Source organism: Camelus dromedarius, chromosome 31 (assembly GCF_036321535.1).
Source record: "Camelus dromedarius isolate mCamDro1 chromosome 31, mCamDro1.pat, whole genome shotgun sequence".
Classification (NCBI taxonomy): Eukaryota; Metazoa; Chordata; class Mammalia; order Artiodactyla; family Camelidae; genus Camelus; species Camelus dromedarius.
Window position 1 is genome coordinate 15,444,048 of NC_087466.1, and position 27,880 is coordinate 15,471,927.

General features: G+C 44.7%; 1 protein-coding gene across 1 annotated transcript in view; it reads right to left on the reverse strand.

Moving 5' to 3' along the window:
* Positions 1-27,849, reverse strand: part of CIT (citron rho-interacting serine/threonine kinase) — a 148,041-nt gene extending 120,192 nt beyond the window's left edge. The window contains exons 1-6 of the mRNA XM_031442804.2: positions 27,832-27,849; positions 26,754-26,856; positions 22,764-22,905; positions 16,773-16,948; positions 12,108-12,209; positions 717-859 (exon numbers count right to left, since the gene is read on the reverse strand). Of these exons, the coding sequence (XP_031298664.1) occupies positions 717-859; positions 12,108-12,209; positions 16,773-16,948; positions 22,764-22,905; positions 26,754-26,849 (659 nt within the window). The 5' untranslated portion in view covers positions 26,850-26,856; positions 27,832-27,849. The remainder of the gene's footprint in view (positions 1-716; positions 860-12,107; positions 12,210-16,772; positions 16,949-22,763; positions 22,906-26,753; positions 26,857-27,831) is intronic.
* Between the last annotated feature and the right edge of the window lie 31 nt (positions 27,850-27,880).

The window sequence follows — 27,880 nt, forward strand, 5'->3', positions numbered from 1 at the left end:
GAGAGGAAGGAAGGAAGGAACAAAAGGAGGAGAGGAGGGAGGGATGGGGAGGAAAGCAGAAAAGGAATAAATACATGTTATTAGGTGGATTATTGCTTCTAGAGACACACATCTCACATTAGGAAAACTAAGGCCAAAAGGAGCTAGCGGATTTGCCCAAGGCCATGTGGCTGGTCAGTGAAAAGCTGAGACTCAACTCAGGATTCTGTGGCTCCCAGTCTAACCATCATTCCATTCCCCCAACATTCTCAGATGTTCATAAAACACCAGATGAGTGAAGATGCAAAGAAACACTTTGTGACTGAGGATCTGAGGGAACATTTTTGTAAATCACTAATGGGCAAGGTCAGAGGTACAACTCCACTGGCTGCCGTTCCTACGTGGTATGCCATTTCCTTGCACAAACCAAATTCAGTTTTTCTACCGCGGCACCCAAAGAATCCATGCAAGAGTTTCCAGGCTTATTAGCTACATTAACAGATTTAACTGGCAGGCTTGAGAGGTTTACAATTTTAGATCTGTTTCATCGTTGAATGGGTAAGCCAAGCGGCCTGCCATTTTGGAAAACTTGCTTTCAGCCAATAATGGTGAAGACCGGCTAAAAATTGGACGAAGTGTTATTTTGATGCTGAAATCATTCATCCATTCACTCTTTTGCAGGAACTCTGGGATGATACAGATACATTCTCAGTAAACTACCAGAGAGTCTCACTTACCGATGTACGTATCCCATCTGATGAACGCTGTGAACAGCCAAAATCAGTTCGGCTAGGTAAAACTGAATAATATTTTCATCCAATTGGTCCTCATATCTATTCAAAAGTGACAGCAAATCCCCTCCAGGCTGATATTCCATGACCTGTATAGAATGCCAAAGTCATTCATTCTTCACACACCCAAAAAAAAAAAAAAAAAAACAAAAAAGGGAGAGGGGATGTTTTCCATCAGATCCTCAAACACTGGGTGACGTGTTATAATTACAATGTCTCCACAAAGCCGTGAAGATGTGTGAGACATCTTATAAGTCAGGTAGAATGAGGTCCCTGCCCTGAGGAAATTACATCCGTTACCCAAGAGAATCAATACAATGAAAGATGGACCCCAGACGCCGTGCGCAAAGGCAGGCTTAAGAGGTTGAATTACATCCACCCGCTCACCCACCCACCAAGTCAACAACTCAGACGTTCCCTAGGATTAGGTACACAGCATAGATGGAAATTCCTCGGGGGGTTGGGCAACAAACCCTCCTGCCTCCTTCCTCTTGCCCCAGGCACCCAGCAGAATACAGAGGTGTACAAAAAAAGTGACACGATCTTTTCCTTTAACACTCAATGTGCAAGGCAATATGACCATCTCTGTTAAAAATGTAAATGTGAACATATACCCTATGACCCAGTAACTCCACTCCTGACAATTTATTTTACAAGAACTTACAGTAGTTTGCAGATGGATAAAGAAATTCACTGCAGTACTGTTTGTCACATGGGGAGAAGAAAAAACCCTAGAAATCACCCAAAGGGCCACCATTACAAGTGCTAAAATATGATCTATCTAAATAATGGGATAAGATGGAGATATTTAAAATGAATGGACTCGGGGGGAGGGTATAGGTCTGTGGTAGACAGCATGCTTAGCATGCACGAGGTCCTGGGTTCAATCCCCAGTATCTCCATTAAAATAAAATTAAAAAACAATTAAAAAAAAACAAACCAATTACCTCCCCACCCAAAAAAATAAATTAAAAAAAAAGAATGGACTCCATCTATTCATTCTGCCATGGGAAGCTATCCTTGATAATATAAAGCAATGCCCTAAATAGGATACAGTAAAACTCCTTTTCTGTGATTTACAAAAAAAAAAAAAAAAAATCAATCACACTTGTTAGTATATACATGGGGGGAAAATCTGGAAAAAATATAAAGTACAGCCTCAGGTTACTTGCCTGATTAGCAAAAAATGTCTTCCACCCCAAGGAACTGAAATCCTTCCTCCTTTTGATGGTAACCAAGTGTGATATTACCGAGTTAACACAGGGCTTCGAGGCCAATCTGCCTGGATGGCTTCAAACCTCAGCCTGGCGACTTCACCTCTGCCTTTCAGTTTCGTCCCCTGTAAAATGGGAGCAGGACTAACTGCCCCGCAATACTGCGCCTGGCGCCAACAAGGTCCTCCCCGACCCTTCCCGCTCTGGCTGGGAGACGCTGGGGCCCATTCTGACCACCTTTGCAACCGTGTCAACCCTCCCTGAATTCTCCTCCTGCCCTTTGCTCCCATTTCCCATTTCATGAGCCACACTATAAATGTCTTTCATTTTAAGTTGTCTCAAATCCTTTCTGAAACAAGGCAAGATCCAAATAAATGCCTTTTAAAAACCACCTCTCACACCACTGCCTCCCAGAGGCCAGCTCTGGGAGGTGACATCTCTCCATCCTCCTCCAAACTCCTGTGGGCTTCAAGTCCAGACAGAGAAGGGAAACTCCAGTCAGCTCGGACGTGGAGCATGGGCAGGTATGCCCGGGCCCCAGGCTGGTCCAGTAAAGACCCTGCCCTGCAGCAAGTCAGCGCCCCACCAGGGACCCCTGGAGGGGCCAGTGACTTGCATGTCCTCCCTAAGACACCCTCGTCACTGGCATCTTCCACACAGCAGATACTCAACCAAACACTAGACAGTCTGAAGACTGAGGTTCCATTTGCACTGCAAATGCTGAAAAAGCATTGATTTATGAACTAACAAGAACAGCAACACTTGGAAGGGGCAGCAGTTGAGATGCAGATTTTATTTCCCCCAAATTCATGGCAGATGAAAGCTGCTCATCCTGGTCCTTGAAGAGCCCACAGGAGCCACCTGGCTGCCTACAGCTCCCCCACTCATCCCAACCAGGTTCTTCTCAGGCCCTGGGGACGTGGCTGAATGCTAATTTTCTACATCTGTTTTAAATATATATTGCCATTAAACAGGCCGTAAATATCCACCCCCACCCCCACCCACCCACCCACACACACACACACACACAAAATCCGCAGATAACAGAAGTACTCACGCTTTTAGAACCAAAATGTCTTAAAATAAGAACAATGCATATTTATGATGACACATCACAGTTAAAAATTTTCTAATGGGGCTCTATTAAAAAATGCGGAAGAAAAACAGAACAGCTCCCAAGTTTAAGGCTGAGAAAGTCAAACATGTAGCAGCTGCAGGCAGCTTTTAAGAGCTCACAAACTGACCACTGCTGGGCACTTAGTGGTGACTCTTAAAGAGTCTATTTGTAATGACTAGTGACAAGTAGCTCAAAAAATAAGAACCATCTCTCAGAGAGGCAAAAAGATGTGTTCTTTGCTCCTATTCAGAAGGTCCAGTTTACTGAGTTGAAAATTCCCGGCCAAGCGAGACTAGTCTTTTCCACTGGTCAAACGACTCTCCATTTCTTCAAAACCAGGGTTGGCGGAGAAAACAAAGGGAAGAAATGACAACAGCTACTTGGGCAGGCAGCACTACAACCTGAGGCCCAGAAAGACACACTAAATGACAAACCTCCTTAGCAAAGAAACTTATCGAACTTGACACACCAACACGATTCCAGATTGTCATACTGAGGGTTCCAGCTGTGCACTTTAGGAGAAATTAATTTGAGCATTTCCTGGGTAAATTTGGCTATCCCAAGATATTACCCCCATCCCCAAACTAGCCTATGAGGGTAGAGTAACTTATTCTGAGATGAACGGAGCCCACGGGAAGACAGCTTGTGTGTGGTCAAGACAAGCTTATTCAATCTTGCCGTTGAGTCTAAAGAAATAATAAAGAACCAGGACTTAAGACACTTTCAGAAAACATTTTAGACTTTTAAAGACAGTACTAAGTCCAGAAGCTCCAAAAGCATCAGCAAAAGTCACAAACTAAGAGTGTTCAAGTCTTCATCCAGACGACATGCTATATACCAAAGACCAGGGTCAGCAGAACACGATGATCAAACCAGACCAAAGTCACCACCCAAGCTGTGCCAGACAGTCCATTCACAGCATCTGGATTTGCCCCAAAAAGTGACTCCATCCATGACTTTTACTCTTCAGAGATGCCTAGGGAGGCACTGATCCCCCAAAAAATGTGACTTACAACCCAAGAAGACCAGCAAGTGCTCTAGGGCAGGGCTTCTCAAACCTGCCTGTACACCAGAAGCACTGGGGAAGCACTATTTTTAATGCATGAAACACACTTATCCACATAAATATTTGAATGCCTACTATGTGCCAGGCACTGTTCTAGACATTAGGAAAACAGGAGTGACGAAAACAGACAAAAATCCCTGCCTTCATGGAGCAGGAATTCTAGAAGAATAAAAACAAACTGGGGGAAAAAAAATCAAGCAGGATGGAAAGGTAAAGTATGTCCCTTTCCCCACCCCAACCATTCAGGGAGCTTGCTAAAAATGTGGATTCCAGGGATCAAGCCCAGGCTTCATGGATCACGCTCTGTGGGTGAGGCCCAGGAATCTGCATTCTTAAGGAGCTACTGCGGTGATTCTGATGAGACCCAAGGCTCATGAGGTTGTGGTGCCAACATGGGTCCCTACTCCAACCGAATGAAAAGCTTCTCCAGCAGAGGCTCCCCGGTGTGAAACCTGGCCTTAACAGAGCCCTCGCTTCTGCTGCTTATATTTTTCTAGTGACTCCCTGGAGCCTGTCTGCATATTGAGACAAGATCACTGACAACCGAGGGCTGGACCATAACCAGTCCATTAGCACCGAAGCAACAGTCTTCCATCCCTACAAGGACGGGAGATGACCCTGCACACGATGAACAGCCGTGGGACACCCAGAGAGTGATCGCCAAGGCAGGGTAATCAGAGGCCAGGGAGACAAGAGGACGAAAAAGAGCCCTACAGTGAAACAGCCCTCGACGATGTGACAACTCTGCGGATGGCAGAGAAAAACAGCAGCTGACAGACGAGCCTGGCTTGGAGCTATGATAGACTTGCTCTTTTAAAGCAAAGACGTTCTGGCCAACAGAGACAGACCCTTCCGATGGCAGCAGCTGCAGATGCTAATTAAAGGGCAAATCTTACATGTGTTCGGTCTAGAAGGAGCGGCTGCTCCTCCATTGGTGTTTCCATCTATACCCCAAGCACTGGGACGGCAATTCCCAACAGTTCCATTGCATTTGAAACAAAGGACAAATGTGTGTGTGTGTATGTGCTGCGTGTGCAGGTGCATGCATATACACATGCCAGCTTGTATGCACGTGTTTGCAGACGGGGGTGGGGGGTGGGGATACATAATAGTTCTTTAGTTCTCTACTCCAATTTGCATACTGCTGCCATCAGAGGCGTACCAGGCGAGCCACCTCTTAGAAATGTGTCCTTGAAATGCCTGCACTGCCATCAGCATGACTGAAAGTGCCATGAAAATGTAACGATGCTACTGGCATCACTATCCGCTCTACCCAGTGTTACTGACCTTTGGCATGGGGGGTGGGGGGAGATGGGATGGATGCTCTGTGCAGAGTGGCCCCTAGCAGAAACCCTAAATTATCCTTCTTGAAGGGCAAGGTGACCAAGAGAAAGAGAGAGAAGGTCCTTTATTTCAGCAAATATGAATCCCAGCCTGATTCATCCATCTATTCAAAAAACCTCACTGAACATCAAATCATCCAGGTTCTTGGCAAGAAACAGACAGTACACTTAAATGAGGTAACTGAAGCCATTAATGGAGGAAAGGGATCTTTGCAAAGGCGTGGGTAAGGTTAAAGGAAATGAACGTGGGATGGCGAGTCACCCCGGGGCTAGTAACAGCAGGGGAGTAGGTGCCATCCATTGGCCTGAGAGGAAAGGGGTCTCAGATGTGTAGCCCATCCCTGAAGAAACAGAAGAAGCAGCCGTAACCAGAAACCAGGAATCCCCGCAGGACAGCGGTTCTCAGAGTGGGGTCTCCAGACCAGCAACAGCAGCGTCACCGGGGAACTGGTTAGAAATGCGAGTTCTTGGGCCCCACCCCAGCGCTACCCGATCAGCCACCTGGAAGGTGGGGCCAGGCAAACCGGGACAATGTAACTAAACTGGAGCTCCTAAAATAGAGAAGCTCTAAATGCACTCACTTGAAATCCGCCTCAAAAGACCAACACACAGAACAACTACGTCAAAGGCACTGAGAACTCAAAGGACCCCCAAAGCAATAATACACTCAGCAACCAAACTGAAGTCAGGGAGATGTGTTAACATCTCATTTCGCCAGTGAGGAAACTGAAGCCGGAAAGGCCAATGGCTCTGGAGAGATCAAACAAGGTACAGGAACAAAATAAGCACCTATATTCTAAGCCACAGCTTCCCTGGGATGGGAAGCTGGCTTCCGAAGCAGCAAGCGTGTTTGAGACACGCCTGAAAACTAGAAAAATCCTACCCAAGAGATCAAAATAGCACATATCTTGCTGTCAGAACGATCATAAAGTGACGTGCTTCACTAAGGTAAAATAAACGATGTTGTACACATTATTGCTCCCCCACTCCCAATGACAGCACAGGCTGGTCATCCTATAGGCCGTGGGGTCACTGCCTAGAAACAGTCCACCTCCAGACTGCTCCTGGAACGGTCCACAAAATTGCACGGCTGTGGGTTGAAAGCAAGACAGGATATACAAAAAAAACTAACCCCAAGCCAGACATCAGAACTGGGGTCGTGTTAGAAGTGGTTTGGGATACACCAGCACTGATGTAAGGAGGAAGAACATGGGAGTCAGAACTAGGGGGCCTGGCATCCAAACTCATCTATTACCTACGAAAGGAGCTGTTTCGACCTCTGGGCAAGATCCTAACTTGTCCCCCCAAATCCATTCTTCCCTGCTCCCAAGCAATAAAAATTTTAGCTGGACTTAGGCCACGCAGCTTGACGGTACAGATGTGCATGCACGTGACGACGTTCTGGTCAACAAGATGTGAGAGGTGCTGTGGACCACTTTCACATGCTTCTTCTCTTTTCTCCTCCCCGCCAGGTAGAACAAAGACATGAAATGGCCCAACTTCAAGCATGCCAAGAGGACTACATCCTACAGGACAGGAAGCCACACGACAGTAGGAACCTGGGTCCCTGAATTATCACATACAATGGAGCTGCCCCGCCAACCTCAACTGTATTTCAGGGTCTCTCTGTTAACTAATACATCCCTGTGTGCAATGCGGGGAAAAACCACTGGGAATGAACAGAGGGAAGTCGATGTGAGGTCGTAGTCAGGAAAGTAGACTCGCGGGGTCAGTTATAGGCTCAGAGCAAGGGCAGCCTGAAAAGACCCTCCGTATGAAAATCATCAACACAAAGCCAGTAAGTTTTAAGAATCCCACAGAGAATTTAGATACAACAATACTACAAAGTGGTGAGTTGCAAAACAGTGTTTTCTTTGTACAGATCAGCTCCTTGGTGGAAGGACACTGGTTGGTGAATGCATCTGTTGAGCAGAACTGAACAGATTTCATCATGAACCAGAGCAACAAAACACTGCTTTCATGGGCCACCTGCCAGAACACACCACTAGCCTTGTTATATAGAACCAGATGTGAAGGTGGACTTTGCCACAATTTTCTGCAGCAAAAAGTGGGAAGCCACAGTCACCGGTATGGAACTACGAATGGGAAATTTTAACTGACAAAACTCAAAAGAGGCCAAGTTCAATTTCCTCCCACTGCAATCCAAATCTTAAAAATCTCACTGGGTCTGTCTTCAATTACATACTTTGGGGAGCAGAACTCACACTGTTAACATAATATGATTTCCATAACACAGTAAGTACATTTGTATGTAAATCAATTTCTATGAAATGAACCGTGCATTCATCCAATAAGCATTTCTTAAGCAATGACCTGGGGGAGCGCGATCGGAAGCAAGGGAGATGTAACTGCTCCCCTTGTGGAGGCAACCATCACTCACTCCAAAAGAAGTACTTCAGGCCACAGTGAGCACACAGCAGAAGGGCACACCTCCCACAAGCAGAGGGTCCGGGAAAGGTTTCTGGAGGAAGTAACATCTAGCCCAAGGTCAGAAGCAGAAGCAAGAGTCAGCCGGGTAAACAGAGAAAGAGGGGAGAAGTGTGGAGAAAGGTCAGAGGCAAGTTCAAAGAACCAAATGAAGTTCGGGATGAATGTTAGGTGAAAGGAGAGAGACGGTGAGCTATGAGGCTGGTGGGATATCAGAAAAAGGTCTCGGAAAGCATGCGGAAGAGTCTGGACTTCATCCAGAGGGCGGCAGGGAGCCCTGAAGGGCTGTAACAGCGGGATGACTTGGCTGCAGTGTGAAGGCCTGGGGGAAAAGCAGGACAGACGGCAGAGAGAACACTTACTGAGGGGGTTGAGGCAGAAATGCAGGCAAATGAGGAGGGCGGCCCAGACTCACAGTAAAAAGAGGACTGGAGACAAGAGATAGCTTCAAGAAACATGTGGGAAATGGAATCCTATTTTTTTTCACTGATTTTAAATGTATCCTCAATTAAACTACAACTGCATTACAAATTAATGATCAACTGCCAGGGGAGCTTACTATGACTTGCATGTTTCCCCCAACTTCAAAGGTTTAGTGATCTAGGAGCAGTCAACAGGCAGAGTGGAATTTCCGTGCTTCACGATGCCAATGTGGATCTACAGTCCCCTTATCTTGCTGCAGGCGGAATGTGTCTCCTGATTCAGAAACGTTCAGCTTTTAGGAAGGCAAACTGTGGCACGTATTTGATGTTATGCAACACCCTCGGGTAGGGCCTGGGATACCACCCTGTAATCAAACATATTTATAATTTGCAGCAAAATGTGTGACTAGTCACATTAAAGGGAATGAAGAAGAGAGCTCAGGTCAGGTTGTGCTGTTGAGTGAGTAACAAAAGAACCTGAGGTCATTTTATTCGGAGCACTGGGTATTTCAGAACTGCAGATAAGAGATGGTGGATCTATCTTCATATCTTAATTCCTATGCTAAGTTTGGATTTTTATACGAAAACTGTACCCTTAGTAGGCATTTTGCGCCAAAGTGCCAAAGTACTGGAGAAGAGAGTGCAGACAAGGCAATAATTACAAGATCGCATCAGTAACACCCAACTGAGCTACTAAGGAAGGGTATAAAGACTCCCTTGCAGCCAGGTATCAAGGTCATGAGGCAACCAGAACTCCATACAGCTGTTCGGTTTTTGTGTTTTTTTTAGTTTTTTGTTTGTTTGTTTTTAATGGAGGTACTGGGGATTGAACCTAGGACCTCATGCATGCTAAGCACACACCACCACTGAGCTATACCCTCTCCCCAAAACAGCTGCTTTGAGATCAGTCCCATCTTGCAAGACGGAGGGTGGAAAAACTGAGAAGATTATTTTAATCTAGGGATGCCAAGGCCAGTGTCAAGATCCAGAGGGATGCCCAAAACCCAAAGACCCAAAACAGGAAGCTCCCTGCAGCTGGAAGCCTGTCCCAGCAGAGGAACGGCAGATTTTCCCAATCCACGAGGGATTCCAAAATAGCTATATCCCAGCAGAAGTACACAGTGGTAAGTCCACGATTAAGAAAAAGGGAAGGTTCTTACCACTGTGACAAAGCCAACTGGTAATGATAAAAAGGTTGACACCAAAACATCTAAAATTCTCAAAATGCCCAAGTATTACCCTCCTAAAGATGGGCTTTAAAAACACTTGAGGGGTGGGGGAAAAAAAAACAACAACTACGATCAACAGGAAGAAAACTACAGCGAGCTTCACTCCTGGGGCCCCGCTGATCATCTTCGCCGGCCGCCACAGGCGGGCAGTGGTTTCCCTGCGGTAACTGAGCAGTGGTTGCCACTTGAGACTGCACCACCAGCCCTCACTCCTCTGAGTTCCTTTACACAGAACACTCAGACTCTGTCGTCACCTCTGCAAACTGACCCTGATGGTGTCAAAGTCCCAACGCATCTCAGTGATGCTTACCTTTAAGAAGATGATGTATGAGATGGGACATTAAGAAGGTGAGCTTTCAGAGCAGCGTGAGACAGAGCAGAAAAGTTTAGACTCTCAACTTTTGCCAAAAATCAGAACCTTTCCTAGCTCCAGGACTGCCTGTGTTCTGTGCTGCCTCAAAACTGAACATTATCCTCATGGTGTTCTACATCATTTGCAGGGCTCTAATTTAAATATCCAAAACAACAATAACCAACAAACAAGCAAACAAACAAAAAAGCCTACTGTGTCAAGGGAACTTCCTTTCTGAGGGCTAATGAAGAAATCTGTTGGTTCACCTGCTCTTCAAGATACACAGGGCACAAGACAACTAGTATGCATGCAACAAGTGTCCTACAACCCCAGGGAGCCTAGAAACACACCAAGGTCATTCGTAAAGGTCAGGGCTCCACGCCCCAGGTTTCAAGGAAGGAAAACTTCCAGGACAATACTCAAGGGAAGGAAGTTTCATACTCACAAGGCCAGTCTCCTGATGCATTTGTATTCGAGCATCCTTGCTCAGAAGACTGGGTGAGGCCAAGAGGAATCTATCCACTGGTACTGGGTTCTCAACTCATATGAAACCAAGGCAAATAAACTATTCATTCCAGGTTAGAAATAAAGGTGGCAAAGTAAACCCAAAAATGCCCAGTTCAAGACAAATAGGAATCCATCTCTTACCCTTTTCTCCTATGTGAGTCTCTACAAAAGTTTATCTCCGTTCAGGGTAATAGGAAAGTCTTGTTTTAATGACTGAATCAGAAACACAAATTGTTTCTAGGGTACCTTTTTTATTTTACTTTATAAATCAAAACAGCCAAGAACCTAAAAAAGGCCCCGGAATGAATGTTAGCATTCTGTAAGTTAAGCTGCATGAACACCAGGGAAAACTATGGCACCGCAGGAAAGAACGAGGCAGATCTGCAGGTACTGACGTGGGAGGATGTCAGGGACAAATTATTGAAAGGCAAAAAACACGCTGAAGAACTGAGTAGACAGTAATACATCATTTTTGTAAAACAAACCATATACTTGTGCTATACATAGACACAGGAATATTTTTTCCACAAGGCAAGGGTAAGGGTGAGAAAGAGCATACGAACCATTAACATTTGTTTCCCCGGGGAGATAGATTAGAAAGGTAGACATATGATCCAGCAGTCCCACTCCTTGGCATATAACCAGCAGAAAGTCTAATTCAAAAAGATGCATGCACCCCAATGTTCATAGCAGCACTACTTACAATAGCCAAGACATGGAAGCAACCTACATGTCCACTGTCCATCGACAGATGAGTGGATAAAGAAGTTGTGGTATATACAGACAATGGAATACTACTCAGCCATAAAAAAGAATAAAATAATGCCATTTGCAACAACATGAATGGACCTGGAGACTGTCATACTAAGTGAAGTAAGCCAGAAAGAGAAATAGAAATACCATATGAAATCACTGTTATGGGGAACCTAAAAAAATGACACAAGTGAACTTATTTAGAAAACAGAAATAGACTCACAGACATAGAAAACAAACTTATGGTTAATGGACAGGAAGGAGGGGGTGGAGGGATAAAATGGGAGTTTGGCATTTGCAGATACTACTATATATAAAATAAACAAGGTCCTACTGTACAGCACAGGGAACTATATTTAATATCTTGTAATAACCTATAATGAAAAAAATATGAAAAGGAATATATATGTATAACTAAAACACTACACTGTATACCAGAAATTAACACACTGTAAACCAACTGCACTTCAACAACAAAAAAAAATTAAAATAAAAAAAGAAAGGTAGAGAATGTTCCCTTGTATTATTTCAAACATTTTCTGCAATGTTTGCATTTTCTTATAATAACCATACGTTAGCTCAATTTTTAAAATCTAAAGCAAGATACTGTTAAAGGTAATATCAGACTATTCCCCAACAAATGACTTCTCTTTATTGTCCTTTGAGCCATAGCTACACTATCCAGTAATAAATGGGGCTGTTTCTAAATGGGTTAGCCCTTCATCCTTAGGACAAGAACAAGAAGACACCAGAAGACAGGAAAGCATGAGAATGAATGAGATGTGTCATGGACCACATGGGCAAGAACCACATTCAATTCTACAGCTGTGCCATCTGATTATCACAAAACTAGACCAATTCCAGACAGATGGACGGAACGACTCACCAGATAAAGGTTATTTTTGTCCTGAAAGGCATACTGTAATTGGGGGATCCAAGGGCTTGTGCTCCGAGATAATATGTTCTGTTCTTCCTGAAAAAATGAAACCTGTGGGAAAAGAAACCATTAGACAATTATAAAGAACTAAGTGTGTATTGAGGGGGCAGGGGGGTGAAAGTCCTTTGCTCTCTAAGCTTCAACTGATATTTCCAGTTTTTTTAAGCCATCATTTAGTCTAACATTTCACAAATCCCATTCATGTGCCTACTTTGCTCAGTGTTTTTGCCAGAGTCACATATTATGTGTTCAATTACTTACTTAACATCTTTGTATCAAGTCAACTCACTTCTTTTAAATCTAAATCTCTTTCTCTTTCTCATCACCTTTCCCTCCTGGACAATTCAGACCTAAAGCCAGTAGATGGAAGAGGATCAAGTCAGTATCCATGACAGGTGCCAGGGAGAGCGAGCCTGGTGGTCCAGAACAGGGCACCAGGCCCAAGCAGGGTGAGGAGGGCAGCAACCACATGTGGGGCAGCCCAGTATCGGGTATCAGGGGCCCATATATGGTGAGGAGGGCAAAATCACATGCAGAGACGGCCTGGAGCAGGGCTGCTGAGCCCACCAAGGGGACGGGACAGCAGTGGCAGCAGCTAAGACAGTAGATTGGATGTCCACAGGTACACAAAACAAGTGAAAAATATTAAAGGTCATTTCAGAGAAGAGACTTCACAAACGTGAAAAGGGTGAAAATTAGAATGAACTCTGTGAAGCTAGATTAGACTTGGAGGTGCTAGTGTGAATGCATGGTTTTCAACACACAAAGCAGATGCAGAAATAGAGATGTGCGTGTGTAAGGGGTAGGGGGCGAGAGAGAAGGTAGGTATATTGCAATACATGTACATGTATTCACTGGCTCTGACCAGAGAGGTCTGGGAGCAGTGATATCCCAACAGCAATGAGAACACCTAGTGCCCAGATCTTGGCCTCTAAATAGCATTCTCCACTTAAAAAAAACAATACTCGTTGGAGAAATGAGTGACTGCAGGTCTGGGGCAGATAAAGTCAAAGTACAAGAGCCTAGGCATCTTGCTGTATCAGAAAGCAACACAGAACTCAAAGATGGGGAGTATGTCAAAACGACAGAAAAGCTAACCTGAAAAGATTCTCACTGGCCAACTTGGGGACAACTTGAGTGTAAAAATACATCATGACAGGGATGGACTGTAACTCATTGACAGGAAAACGCAAGTCCATACTGATATAAACAAGTGAATAAATAAATTGAAAGTTTTATGAGGAATAGGTATTTCCATAGTTTGAAAGTAACTCCTCCCAAAAGACTTCTGTTACTACAAAGGGAAAGGAGTAACTCCACAATGGAGAAGTGTGGCAGATGCCAAAGTGACACCCTCATGAATGTAACAAATTCAGAGTCACCTGTAGGGATGCGATGGGAAGAAAACAGCATCTCATCTGTGACAGTCCTGCCAAAGATCTAGAACCTGAACCTGAGCATGAGCAACATCAGACAAATCTCAATTCTACAGAATGACTGGTCTGTAACCTTCAGAATCGCCAAGCTCGTGAGAGTCCAGGAAAAATTAAGGGACACTTCCAGACTGAAAAAGACTAAAGGGATGGGACAACTAAATGCCATGTGTGATCCTGAATTGAATCCTTTTGTTCTAAAAGAACAACTGGTGAACCTCGAGCAGGGCCTGAGGATTCAATGGTGGTAACTCATCATGGTTAATTTCCTGATTTTGATAGTTGTACTGTGGTTCATGGGAGAATGTTCCCATTGCAGGAAAATGTACTCTTAAGTACCTGGAGGTAATGGGGCATCCATTGGGTTGGCATCTGATTTTCAAGTGGTTCAGGAAAAAAAGTTGTTAATACCATACATGATAGTTTAATGCATCAAACTGGTCAGGCTACAGCACCCAGCCATTCAATCAAAGACTAATCTAGGTGTCGCATGAGGATATTTCGTAGACTGTGGTTAATTTAGTAAGAGAGGTTACCTTTGATAATTTGGGTGTGCCTCATTCAATCAGTTGAAAGGCCTTAGGAACAAAACAGGCATCTCTGAGAAAGAAGAAATTCTGCCTCAAGACTGCATCGCCAGCTCCTGCCAAGAATCCCCAGCCTCCTGACCTGTACTACAGATTTCAGGCTTTCCAGCCCCCACAATCACCTAAGTTGTACATATATACATATGCACGAATATGCAGTGTGTATATGTATGTATATTCAATGTGTATGCATAATGTATATTTTATAGATATACTATAGGACCTTGACTGACACACTGTACTTGCAGCTTTTCTGTAAATTTGTGATTCTCTCCAAATAACTGAATTTTAAATATACCTTCTTCCATTTAGTTCTAACAATAACATGTCAATATCCCAGGTTTGGATATGCCAGTTAATATGCAACTATTAAATGTTTTAAAATAGCTCTGTCCATGGACTACCTAAAATCACCTTGCACACCACCAGTTTAATATCAAACACATTTTGGAAATGCCAACCCAACCCCCATAATCTACTGCACCAGATTTGCTGATGCTTCTCGTCACATAAAGTGCTCAGTGCAAGGGTGGCTGAACTGAAGGGTCTACACCTTCACTTGCTCACTGTCGACTCCTCATCGGACCCCTGAAGCTTCCATTAAAATAAACGGTCTTTGAGGACTCCTCCCGGTTCTCACTGAACTCTGGGCAGATGTGCTGGCGTCTCCTAGGTGACAGGTCTTGTTTGCAGGACTCTGCCTCTTCCCACCTCCTCTCTGGCATGTTCTTCCACTCACTCCCTGTGCCGACTTCTCTCCTCTCATGCCCTTAAATTCTGAAGCTTCACCATGGCTCAGTTAAGGAATGGTGGGTGGCTTTAATTAGCTCCTGCATGTGCGTGATTTTTCAAAACCTCCAGCCCACACCTCACGCAGGCTCATCTCAGGTCATTCACCTGGAGGCGGGCACACCTACATTCGTGACTGTCTCTGTTGCTTGCCTGCAGTATGGTACGTGTCGGATTAGTTTCCTTTTACATGCACCATTTCCCATCTACAACATAAGCATCACAAGGCTACACCTAAAGCCTCCTCCAAGGACCTGGAAACAGGGGCTCAGTAGGTGTGGAATGCTGACAGGTGGTTCTTGGGTCCTGTCGTTTCTCCTCTCTATGAAGTTGCTCACATCTCATTCCTGAACACAGGCCACAGCATCCTCTGATGCTGACAAGCAGCTTCCTGCCCTCCGCTGCTTCTTCAACTGGAGGCCACACCAACTCACTGACATCCCCAGACTCTGATCCCAACCTCCTTCTTCCAAAAGCCTAACTGATCCCCAACCATCTCACAGATTGAACTGCAACTCCAAAAAAACAAAAAACAAACAAACAAAAAAACAGTTCTTGGGGAAATGGTGAGCTACTATGTAATGGGTAGAGTTTCTGTTTGGGATGATGAAAACGTTCTGCAAATGGACAGTGGGTGTGGTTCGTACAACACTGTGGATGGACTCAGTACCAATGAACTGCACCTTAAAAATGGTTAAAATGGTTACTTAGACGCTGCCTATGTTATCAAAGTAACCAAAAAAGGGTTCTTGCAGTTTCCCACCAATTAACCCCTCCCAACCCAAATGTCCTTATTTCTCCCCATTTCCCAGTCTGTTTGTTCGAAACCAAGGAGGGAAAAAACCCACATCTGCAAAGAATTCTAGTACTCAGACCTCCCGGATGACACACACCACAGTTCTATCTGGTACCTCCTCACCACTTCTTTCTGCCCAGAGCCTACACTTCCCCTAAGTAGTGTGAACCTTCCCTAACTGTCTCTGGCCCACACACATCTCTCCTCTCTCCATCATTTGGGAATTTGCCGATTGCTCCCTCATCTGTGATGCTTTAGCTCGTCAGCACCTGCTTTATGTATCTGCATTTTTCCTCCACTTTCCAAGGTTGTTTTAAAACCCTAGAACTAACAGCTACAGAGCCTTTGATTCCTTTTGCAGGCTTCCCACGGAGCCGGGTGCCTTATTGAACACATGATGTGCACTCGAATGTGTGTAACTCATAAATTACTCTCTGAACTCCAAGGCTGATGGCTGTCTCTCCAGAAGCACAGCAAATGAATCAATATGTCTGGAAGCAGCAGCCTTGTTTAAAAAGAGAGGAAAACACCACCATCGGAGAGATTAACTACTCACCTGCTCGGAAACCAGCAACTCCCACGCCACTGAACAAGTTTATGTAACTTCTTCAAATGTACGTGCCCACAACACAAATATCTGTACGAAGGCAAATGCTGTCTGCCTCACCCCACAGTATGCATAGCTCTGAAGGCCCCAGCTGATGGTCATGTAAGATCATCTCAAATTCATTAGTTAAAAGGCCAAGTTGGATCTGAATAATATGCAACTATAAAGACATGATAAACCAACCAAGGCGGGATTGGGGGTTGGGGGTGGGGGCTTGTCAGCCTTCAAAATTAGTCACTATCAGTTGGAGAAAGAGTGCTAAGAACTTTCTGGCCATGCAAGCGTAATTAGCTAGAGATACAGAGGGAAACCGGCTCCATCCCAGATGTCAGTCCAGCAGGTGATCATCTCTGCAGTGAACATTCTGGGAGGGGAAAGGCTGTGAGGTTAAAATGCTCCTACCTGCTCCTGGGCCAGCAAGGCCTTCTTCTTCATGACTTTCATGGCATAGACGTCCCCAGTCGCTTTCTCTCTCACCACCTGCACTTCGGCAAAGTGACCGCAAGCCACGAGACTTTTGACTTCAAAGTCTTTTGCTGAAGGCTGGAGCTCCTGTAACTCAGTGATGATGCTGGAATCTGTAAGAGACAAAACAGTGACTCCCGGGTCAATAAAATGCTTCAAATACGGACCCCCTTACGAAAGTGCAAAGAAAGGAAGAAAGGAAAAAGTGTTGTTATGTCTTCCCTCGCTGTCAAAAGACATTTAGTCACTGTCCTGTCGTCATGAATAATTATGAAAGCAGCACCAAAGTGTTTCTCTATGTTAAGTTAAAATTAAGGGCTCCAGAAATTCTAAAGCAGTTTCCATGGCAGCTATAATTTGAATCCTGTAGATACAGAAAACAGGAGAACAGAAATCAAGCTTTTCTTCCTCCTCTCTGCAGGCTGCAGGGCAGTGTTTGGTCAAAGATGCTGATCAGCCTTTCGACCAGTTTATAATGGGATGGAAGCAACACAATCCTCATCTCAAATGACTTTGGAGTTCACTTCCAGATCACTGCATTCTGACTACGTGTGTCCTGCTCAGTTTTATCCCACTAGCCCAAGTTTTATCTCCTGTGGATTCCTTAATATGTAGGTGCTATAAAAGGGGGAAAAAAGCCTTTGCCCAGGGAACCAAATAGAGCTCTGACCTTAGCCCTGCTGTGTTGACATGTCACACATCTGGATGGGTTTGCAACTTACCATTTTTCTTAGCATATAGCCTGACTCCTTTCCCAAGTGCCGTATCTCAGTCAGGGTCTTAGTCTGCTCTAACTGCTTTAACAACATACCATAGACAAAGCAGCTTAAACAACAGACACTTATTTCTCAGCATTCTGGAGGCTGGGAAGTCCAAGATCAAGGTGCCAGCAGACCAAGATCCTGGTTCCCCTCCACCTTTCCCGGGTCCTCCTATGGCAGAAAGGGAAGGAGCGATGGTCTCTCTTCCTCTTCTTCTAAGGATACTGATTCCAACAGGGGGGCCCACCTTTAATTACCTCCCAAAGGCTCCACTTTCAAATATCACCACATTGGGAGTTAGAGCCTCAATCTACAAATTCTGGGGATGGAGAGGGTGGAGAGCGATAGAGTCCAACAAAGGAAAAAGCCATTTCATACCCACAGTCGCTGAGTGGCATACTGATGAATTAGCTGATATAGTTTAAATTGTTGTTATCCACTCCCTTTCTTTGTTCTATGTGTAGAGTTGAATTCACTTGGATCAAAAACACATGTGATGAACTCCACTGCACTGACCACATCTCCTACTTCAGCCAGTCATCCTAAATACACCTTCCTTTGGTCCCTTAGGGAATCAGGCAAGCACAGTGGATAGATCCATATGAATTCATTGTGATCGTTGTTAAAAAAAAAAAAAAAAAGATAAAAAATAAACAAACACCCAGACCGCCTTCACGGAGGATCCCATGCAGAAGCAAAACTGAAAGCTGCACGGCATTTTCCTTTTGTCCTGACGTCACTGTGCCAAGCCCAGTCTTTCTTCCCTCTCCTTTTCCAAGTTTCTTTCAGATCAAGTACTTGAGCTTTCAATTATTAATTCCCCAAACATGCTGGCTTGCAACTTTCTGGGTTGAACCTGTCTTCACTACGGCTGGCACACAAGGCCAGTCTCTCCTGATCTGGTCAGGCCTTGGGCCTCCACGTTACTTACAGCCTCGTCCAACTTAATAACTCTGGGTCTGTCACTGGCAACCACCAGGCATCTCAATCCCATAAGCAGACAAGACTGCTCGCAGGCAAAACCACCACGATGCTCTCAGATCTCTGAGAAACCTATTCCACGGCGCCATGTGTTATCCAAAGGCTTTGGGTTATTAAGGTGAACAAGTGAGACACTAAACTCAAGTCTCTGTTAAAAAAAAAAACAAACCCTTCACAACTTCTTTCCCTCCTGGCAGCTTCTGTGACACCTAAACCATATCAACCCCATCCCTGCACACCGTGAGTTCCAGCACTAGGGTGGCGCAAAGCATGAAATGAAAACACTGTCAAGGAGTGACCTTGTCATAGACACATGTGGACCCAGGGGGCAAAAAGCCAGCACAGTTGGGCATGCTGCTTCCTTGTTTGGAACTCCACCTTCCAACATTTCAACCTCTAGGAGTGCGTCCTTCACAGAAATGCTTGGAAAACACACACATCAAGACACTCATGATGAGCACTGCTCGTCACAGGAAAATCATCAGAAACAGCCTAAACATCCATCAGTAGGAAAGTGGACACAACCTAACAGTCCGCATAAAAGAGCATCAGGCATATGGTGAAGAGAGTTAAACAGCTCAGTCTCCAAGGGAATCTATAGTCCTCAAGGACAATGATTTTTTCTGTTTTGTTTTGGGGGGGGGCAGGTAATTGGATCTACTTATTTATCTATTATTAGTTTTGTTTTCTTTTTAATGGAGGGACTGGGGACTGAATCCAGGACCTCATGCATACTAAGCATGCACTCTACCACTGAGCTATACCCTCCTCCCGATTTTTTCTGGTTTGATGGCTACTGTAAACCCAGTGCCCAGAATGGAAGCCGGCACATGGCAAGTGCTCCATAAATATTTGAGTAAAATACATTGCTGGGTGAGTAAAGCGACCGGCAAAAACATTACACACATACGACCCATTTTGTGTAAAATTAAACCCTTGCTAGAGCTGGGTGGCTGGAATGCAGGGGTTCATGACACTCATCTCTTTACCTTTTGATATGCCTGAAAATTTCCATAATAAATATTTCATAAGGACAAAAGCAAAATTGCAAGACTATGCACCGAACTGTTAACAGTGGTTACCTCAGACAGGTAAGATTTTGAGGGATTTTCTCCCACTTTGACCTTTCATATTTAACTTTGTATTATGTTTGCAATTAGGGGGGAGATGGGGTACTCCTTAAAGTTGTATTTTGCACAAAGTACTAAGGTTGTGAACACACTGAAGCGTTTGCCTGTAGTGAATGTAGCTAAAAGAACGTAGAATTTCAGCGACTGTCAAATCACCAAAAAGAGGTCAATTTTAACAATTATCAACTCAGCGGGAGTGGGGGTGTGTCAGTAGTAGTGTGTGCTTAGCATGCACAAGGTCTTGGGTTTAATTCCCAGTACCTCCATTAAAAAAAAAAGCACATTTATCAACACTTCTATATGCATTTTTAACATCACACTTGTTTATTTTTTTACACAAAATATGTGATACTGTGTTTCAGATTTTGCAATTTACTCTGTTCATCAGCAAGAGTCAGTCAACCAATATTTACTGAGCACCCACTATGTACTAGACACAGTTTTAGGCACTGGGGATAGAATAACAATTGAGAAACAAAAATCCCTTCCCTGGTTCCCAGATGTCAGCTCCCTGCCCTCCCTTGGCCCAAGCTAGGGGCACTGCTTCAGGGCTATATCCCCTGTCTCATTTCCTCCAAGGGTCCCCGAAGAAAATCTCCATCTGCAAGATTCAAGAAACTTAATGCAGGAACAGCTATTGGATCCTTCTTCCCATGGAAAAATGAAGCTTCCATTCCAAAACAGAAACTCAAAAGAGGGGGGAAGAAAAACCATACTAATACAATCACATTTTTTCAATCACAGTCTCTCAACCAGACTCTCCAGGAAGCCTCTTTAAAAGTATGAAACAGTTCCGTGGAAGAGAATTCTATTAGAAAAATCTACATTTCACTAAGCCCAGCCTCCTGATTACTGAATGAAAGATCCACTGCTTTAACTCCTCTTCCCTTCCTGCACCCTCTTGGAGAATTTAAATATTCAAAGAAAAAAGGTAGGAGCTTATTCGAACAAATACATCAAGTACATTTTAAAGATACACAATGTATTAGACGTTGAGGTTTATGCTTGTCATTCCTGGGTAACATTGACTGACTGTCTCTATGTGCCAGGCAACATGGTAAGTCTGGTCTGTACACTAACTCATCCAGTGCTATTTATCAGATACGTGTCTCCCATTTTGCAGATGGGGACATCGAGAACAGACAAGGTACACATAAATACCAAAGGTCACTGCAGTGGACAGACAGTGGTTTTATCTACTCAAAACTCCCAGCTCCTTTGGGTGACTGCACACCCCCCATTCAGTGAGGTCCTGGTGATCTCAGTGCCCTGAATCCCTGGGCACCCAGATGAGGCCAATCACAATACTTCACACCCGGGCCTACTGACCGGTCAAGGGTTGGGCAAGTGACCCAAACCAGAGCCAATGAGAATCTTCCCTGGGATTGCACGAATACAGACAGTGGAAGACATGTTGGGCGGAGTCAGGGAGCCAGTCTCCAATGAGGGTGCCCAGTTCATGCCCGCTGTAGTTCCCCGGGACTGGAATCTGGGTGGCCCTACAACTCACTTCAAACAATGGAATGCAGCCAGAGAGATTCTATGTCCCTTCCAGGGCTCAGCCCTAAGGTTTCGTAGCTTCCACTTTTGTGTTTTTGGAAACCCTGAGCTGTCGTCGAGGAAATCCAGACATCTCTGCTAGAGAGACCATGGAGATCAGGGGTCAGCAGCTTTTTCTTCAAGGCCCAGACAGTAAACATTTCAGGCTCTGCAGGTCACAGGGTCACAGTTACTGAAGTGTCTTATAAAGTGACAGCAGCCACTGAGATGAGAACAAATGTGGCTGTGCTCCAGTAGAACTTTGTTTACAAAGCAGGCTTCCCAGGCTGTAGTTGGCTGACCCTTTACAGAGAGACCACATAGAAGAGCCAAGCAGAGAGCAAGAGACCCTGAGACTTCACAGAAAGGCCCACCAGTCCCAGAGTCGCCCAGACTTCCAGGTAATGTGCCAGACAATGGGCGAGCCATCCTGGGCGTTCCAGTCCCAATGCCTACAATGCTGGCCAATGTCACCTGGGGCAGAGTAATCCTCAGCTGAGTCCAGTCGACCCACAGAATCATGAGAGGTAATACAATGATTCTTGTTTTCAGCCACTAAACTTTAGGGTGGTCAGTTAACACAGAAAAGTCATGTTAAGACATGGTTTTTCAAACCTGGCACTATCTGCCTTTGGGGCCAGATAATTCTGTGTTGCAGGGGACTGTCCAGTGCATTGCAGGATGTTTGGCAGCATCTCCGGGCTCCACTCATTAGATGCCAGGACCCTCCCTGCCAGCTGTGACAACCAAAACTGTCTGCAGACATTGCCACATGTCCCTGGATGGGGGGCAAATTCACTACTGGTCGAAAGACTCTGGTGTAAGATGAAAAAAATACAAAACTGGGGAACCAGCAGCCAACTTCTGCACCACTACTTGGAAGTCAAGTAATCAAGAACAGGGTGTGGGCAGGGCCAATTTATGACTTTCATGGTCCCTAGGCACTTTTGCCTTCATCAACCCCTCGCTCCATTAAAACAAAAAACAAAAAACAAATATATATATATTTTTTATGACCACATTGGTATAAAGATGAATACAATCTGGAATCACTACACATTATTATATCCCCATTTTTCTTATGATTTTAAAATAAAATTAAACTAGTTACAATAAAATCGATTTATTAAAATTAAGTATTGTGGGCGCTAAGTATTGCGTTTTCCAGGCCTAATGAATAATCAGCCTTACACTTAAGGATGGGGCCAGAGGACGTTATTTAAGTCCTTGGAACCAGCCGTGACTAAAATTTGACCCATCCCTGGCCTCTCAGTTTCATGAGCCAAAAAAATTCACTTTTTGTCCTAAACTAGTTTGAGCTGAGTTTCTGTCACTTGCAACCAAGAGGCCTGACTTCCCCGGTCTCCCAACGACAACAGGCAGAACCTGACCTTGACGCTGGGTCTAAGAGCGGAGTTCCTACCCACTCCCACCAACCACTAACCCATCCTACCTCTGCCCCCCTTCCGGTTTTCTCTAAGCTGGCCAGTTTTCAAGAAAAAGTTCCCCACACTTACACTTCTGGACAAAGTTGCTCACGTGCTTAATCTTCATCAGAGCAGGCTGACTGCACTCTTTAAAGAGAACAAAGAGGGCATCTAATATCCCTTCTCGGGAGAGAGCAGACATCTGCTGTTGAGTCATCGAGGGTGGTTTCCCCTAAAAACAGCAAACAGCAGATGGAGACACTGTCAATAATGAAAAGCTTTGATCAATAACATCCACGCAGAGTAAATTGCAAGCCACCAACTCGACTCAACTGCTCACGACACACGCTAACAGCACAATCTGGTGGCTTCATTCTTTAAAGTGCCATCAATTGACAGCCATTAAGTTATCACTTGTGTAATTCCATTACCGTGGGCTTCTTCCTCCAGTACCTGGGAAGAAAAATTTCACGAGTATGCCCTGAGTAAGAAAAGGTGCTTCTTTCTTAACGGTCTGAGGCTCACGGGGACATTTACCCTGGACCCTGCCAGTGCTGACATGTCTCCTTGTCTCTACAGTAGGACATGGTGACTGCTGCTTCCTTCATGTGTTCCCAGAGCTTTGCTTCTGTAACCTCAGTTTCTTTAATTCCCTCAAACCATTGAGAGCCGTGGGAATGGAGCGACTACACTACAGCTGAATTTATTCATGATCTCGAGCAACAGTCACAAACCGGCAGACTGTATCCAGCCCACAGACATGTTTTGTTTGGCCTACGGTATTTAAAACAATCTGAGTTATCTGCCAGTATTGAAAAATCAGGAGATGTCACACAAAACAAAGGAGTGGGGGCGTGCTTCTGGCTTCTCTGCAAACACTGGCAGGTCCAGCCACGTTGCCCCGCCTTCCTGCCCGGCAATGTCCAGCTGCAGCCCGAGGATGCTGCCCCTCTGGGTGGCGGAAGCGTACTGCACTTCACTGCAGATCCAACTGCGCGCTCTTCTCTCTGGCCCACCTGACTCATCTATACTCACTGCCCGGCCCCTACAGACAACGAGTTTGCAAGCCCTGGTCTAGAGCCATGACCCCCATCCATGACCCCTACCAGTGCCAGGCGGCAGGTGGTGTGGCGGTCTCTCTGCGAAGATGGCCACCAGCGGTTCCTCCACCTGCCGCCCTACCCATCAAGGGCTGGAATCTATTTCTTCTCCCTGCGCATCTGTGCCGTTGCCGGGACTCACTTCAACCAACAGAACGTGACCCAAGTGACACTGCCAGTTCCAGGTGGAGGCCTTAAGAAGTCTGGCAACTGCTCCTTTTGCTTTTTCCGGAAGCCAAGAAGCTTGGGCTAGAGCAGGGGTCAGCCAAATCTGGCCCATGGCCCGTTTTTATAAATACAGCTTTACTGGAACACGGCCATACCTATTAATTTGTACGCTGTCTATGGCTGCTTCTGTACTACGATGGCAGAGTCGAGCAGCTGCAGCACAGATTACATGGCCTATGGAGTATAAAATACTTACTATTTACAGAAAAAAGTTACAAGACCCGAGTTAGACTGAATAATGAAAGATCTCATAGAGCGGAGAGGTCTGTGGAAGGACTCTGAGGTGCCCAGCCAGCAGTCAGCTCCCAGATGTTCCAGTCCCAGACTAGCTCCCAACTCAACATGGTCCCCCGCTGGCTGAAGCTGACATCACAGGGTGGAGCAGAAGAACCACCTAGTTAAATCCAGCCAACCCACAGAATCCTAAGAAACAAATCACTGTTGCTTCAAACTCTGTGAGTGGTTTGTTACACAGCACTGGACAACAGAAACAGACTGGCTACGTTTCAATCACCCGGAGACCCGGAGAACTTCACTAAAAAACAAACTAACAAAAAACGGATTCCCAGGTTCTATCCCCAACCTACTGAATTAGAATCTTCCAGTTTGTAGCTTGGAGTATATTTTTTAACAACTCCCCCAAGAGGGTCAAATCTCAGCCAGGTTTGTTAAGCCCTGGGTCACAAAAGGCCACCATACCTGTCACTTTATAGTTCTGTATTAACTAAGAAAGTAATAAAATTCATTCCTTCTGTTCTTTAATGAGTTTAGACTAAGCAGCAGTTCCCCAAAACAATATTGAGTCTTAAAGTTTTCAAGTCTGCCATGAAATGAGAAAAAATGAACGCTACATGATGACTCTTTTACAAAGCTAAGTGTATTCAAATTGTAAAATGCTCCTTTATTTTCAAAAGATGCCCTTCCTTTCGTGGTGTTTCTTAAAATGCCTTTCCTTTATGAAATAAAAGGACCAGAAGATAATAGGTATTTCTTGTTTGTTTTTTTACATCTCTTACTTGGCAAAACACAAAAGCCGTCAAACCTAGGTCAGCCCAGCTAATTTGTAAAATTTTGCTGGCTCGAAAATCTAAAAGCCTGCCAACCACTGACCTAGAACTTGTTGGGAAGGACTGTTAAGTAGAAACGGAGACCTTGTCTAAAGTACTTACCTAAACAGAAAAAAAAAAACAAAAACAAAAACTACTCTCTATCCAAACCTCATTAAAACGGCACTGGATGGGGAAAGAGCAGTATCCTTACCTGTTTATAGTAGGCAAATGTCAGGTGTATGCTATGCTTGCAAATAATAGCTTTCCTAGGTGCGGGAAGGAACTCATTTAAAAAAAAAAAAAGATGAATTGGGGATTTACCCACCATCTTTGCTGTTTTAATGATATTTAAATAGAAGATTCACTTAAACGCTGACATACGCTGGCAGTGTTGCCCCCCCCCCCCCCGTCCCCAGTTACACGCCCACAGATCAAAAATGGAGCATGACTTTGCCATTTACCAGCTGCGTGATTCTGGATCAGCCTTGGCCTCCCTCCACAGCTGCACATTATAAGCCCTTAATAAATTGTGTCATTAAGTTGGAAGAGTTTTGGAGTAAAACGATACAGAGGTTAAGAAGTGGCAGCATTCCAATCAGCTGAGGTCAAAAACAGACTATTCATTCGTGAAAAATATCTCAAGACTTAAAATGGTGACAGGGATGGTCCCACAGAACAACCTAAGCTATCAATCTGTCTCCATTCTGGTCTGTTTGAACATTTCTCAGTACCAGTACCTTGGGAAAAAATGTCATCAAGAACATATTAGTATTTATCATCAATCAGGTACCCTACAAAAATACCTTCTTTAAAATACTTTCTTAAATATAGTTACTGCTAAGTGAACATAAATTTATTATTACTATAACTAATACTATTTCTACGCTTAGTATTAATAGTAATTACCATTTATAAAGGGCTTCCCTAGAGCCATGCAAGGGATTAATACTTTACCTGGATTATCTCATTTAATCCTCACAACTCTGTAAATTAGGTGCTATAATCTATTATAAAGATTGGCAAATGGATTTAGAGAAGGCAACTGACTCACCCAAGGTAACACAGCTAACAAATGCTGGGGCCAGGATTCAAACCTAAATCTTCACAACTATCTATATTGTCCCTTTGACTTGTGAATACGTAAGTCAAACAAAGACTTCTACACCAGTAGTGTTCCATCGACATCAGAAACAAAAGAACTAGAAGTATACTTGAAAATAATCTCATAACATTAACTTTTAATACTTTGGGGGTGATGGAAATGTCCTATCTCTTGCGAGGAACATAGGCTTCACAGGCGTGATATTTATTAAAACTTTTTTCAAAAATCTAAAACATAAACAACCTTGAATGAAAACGAAACAGGATTACACCAACAGAAATCCTGGCCAAAAGAGTGTCTTTGTTCATTTGCTTTTCTATCTTTAATAAAAGGACAACCTTTAGTACAGAAGTGTAAAGTGTGTGAAATGATTAAAAAATAAAATAAAATAAAAATACCCTCTCCCTTCAAGGGCAAGTTAGGCTACCTACTCCTGTCTGCATAACAGCTCCTTGTTCCAATACTATCAGCACATATAAAACACCCAATGGGATTTTTTTCCTAGGGTAGCCTCAGTCCTACAATAAAAGCAAAGGTGAATAACAAGGAGGTTCCAAGGAAACAAAAACAGGTGAGCAAAACTGGCAAGCGAGCTTGTTACCTGGAAGAAAAGATTCAGCCTGGAAGCCCGGCTGGCAATGGGTTCAGCAGCACCAGCGTCCAGCAGATTCCGTGCTCCATACTTGAACTTCAACATCTCCCCACTGGTGAGGAAGGGAGATAGGAAAAGGTCAAGGGCGTACTGCCCATCTGAGCAGGAAGGGCTTGAGAGACCCCCATCTTCCTCAAGATACCAGGGACAGAGAGGTGAAAATCTGCCACCACACAGGTCAGTCTGGCGATGGAGATTAAAAGTGAGATTTTTATTCTCTGTAACATGGGTAACACTGCAACACTTATGTGACATACTCACTTACTCAGAAATTTATTATCTGCCCCCTACCCCGGCCTTAGAATGTAACCCCAACGAGGGCAGTAATTTTTATCTTCATGGAGTAGGGACAAATACAGCCTGGCATCCAGTTACTGAATGAATGGCTGAAAATAAGCAAATCACATAATTTAGGTATGCTGGACCGTGATAAGAGCTATGCGGTTCAAAACAAACAAAATTAACAAAATGAGGGCAATTGCGACATGGGTGTGTGTGTTATAAAAGTGCAGTCAGAGTAACTTCACTGAGAAGGTAACACGTGAATCAAAATCTGAAGGGAGTAAGCAGAAATATCCTGCTGATATCTGGGGAAAGAAAAGTATCCCAGGCGGAGGAAACAGCCAGAGCGAAGGTCTGAGGCAGGACCTGGCCTTCCCTAACAATAGCAGGGAAACCAGGGGGTCCGGAAAAGTGAAAAAGCCAGGAGGTGATGGATGGAAACGAAGAGTGTGAAGACACTAAAACACAGTCACACAGACTGGCCTTCAGTAGTAATGCTAACAGGAGGCAGGACAGAACAAACACAGGACCCCACTCCCAGCTTGGGAGAGGAATTCCTCCGGCCCCGGCACCGCCCCGCCGACCCTTCGGCTCCCCGGGAAAACCCCCGGCAGCCCTGTGGGCAGGACCGCCGCCCTCCCGACTCCGAGAGGGAAAGCCAGGACTGTTGTGGGTGCGGGAGGCCCTTCCCCTGGTCTTGCAGAATCGGGTGGGGAAGAATTGGAAGTGGGGTAACCAGACTCACGCTCACAGGACCCCGCCAGTCTTCCCCTCTACTCCGCCCCACGCCTCCC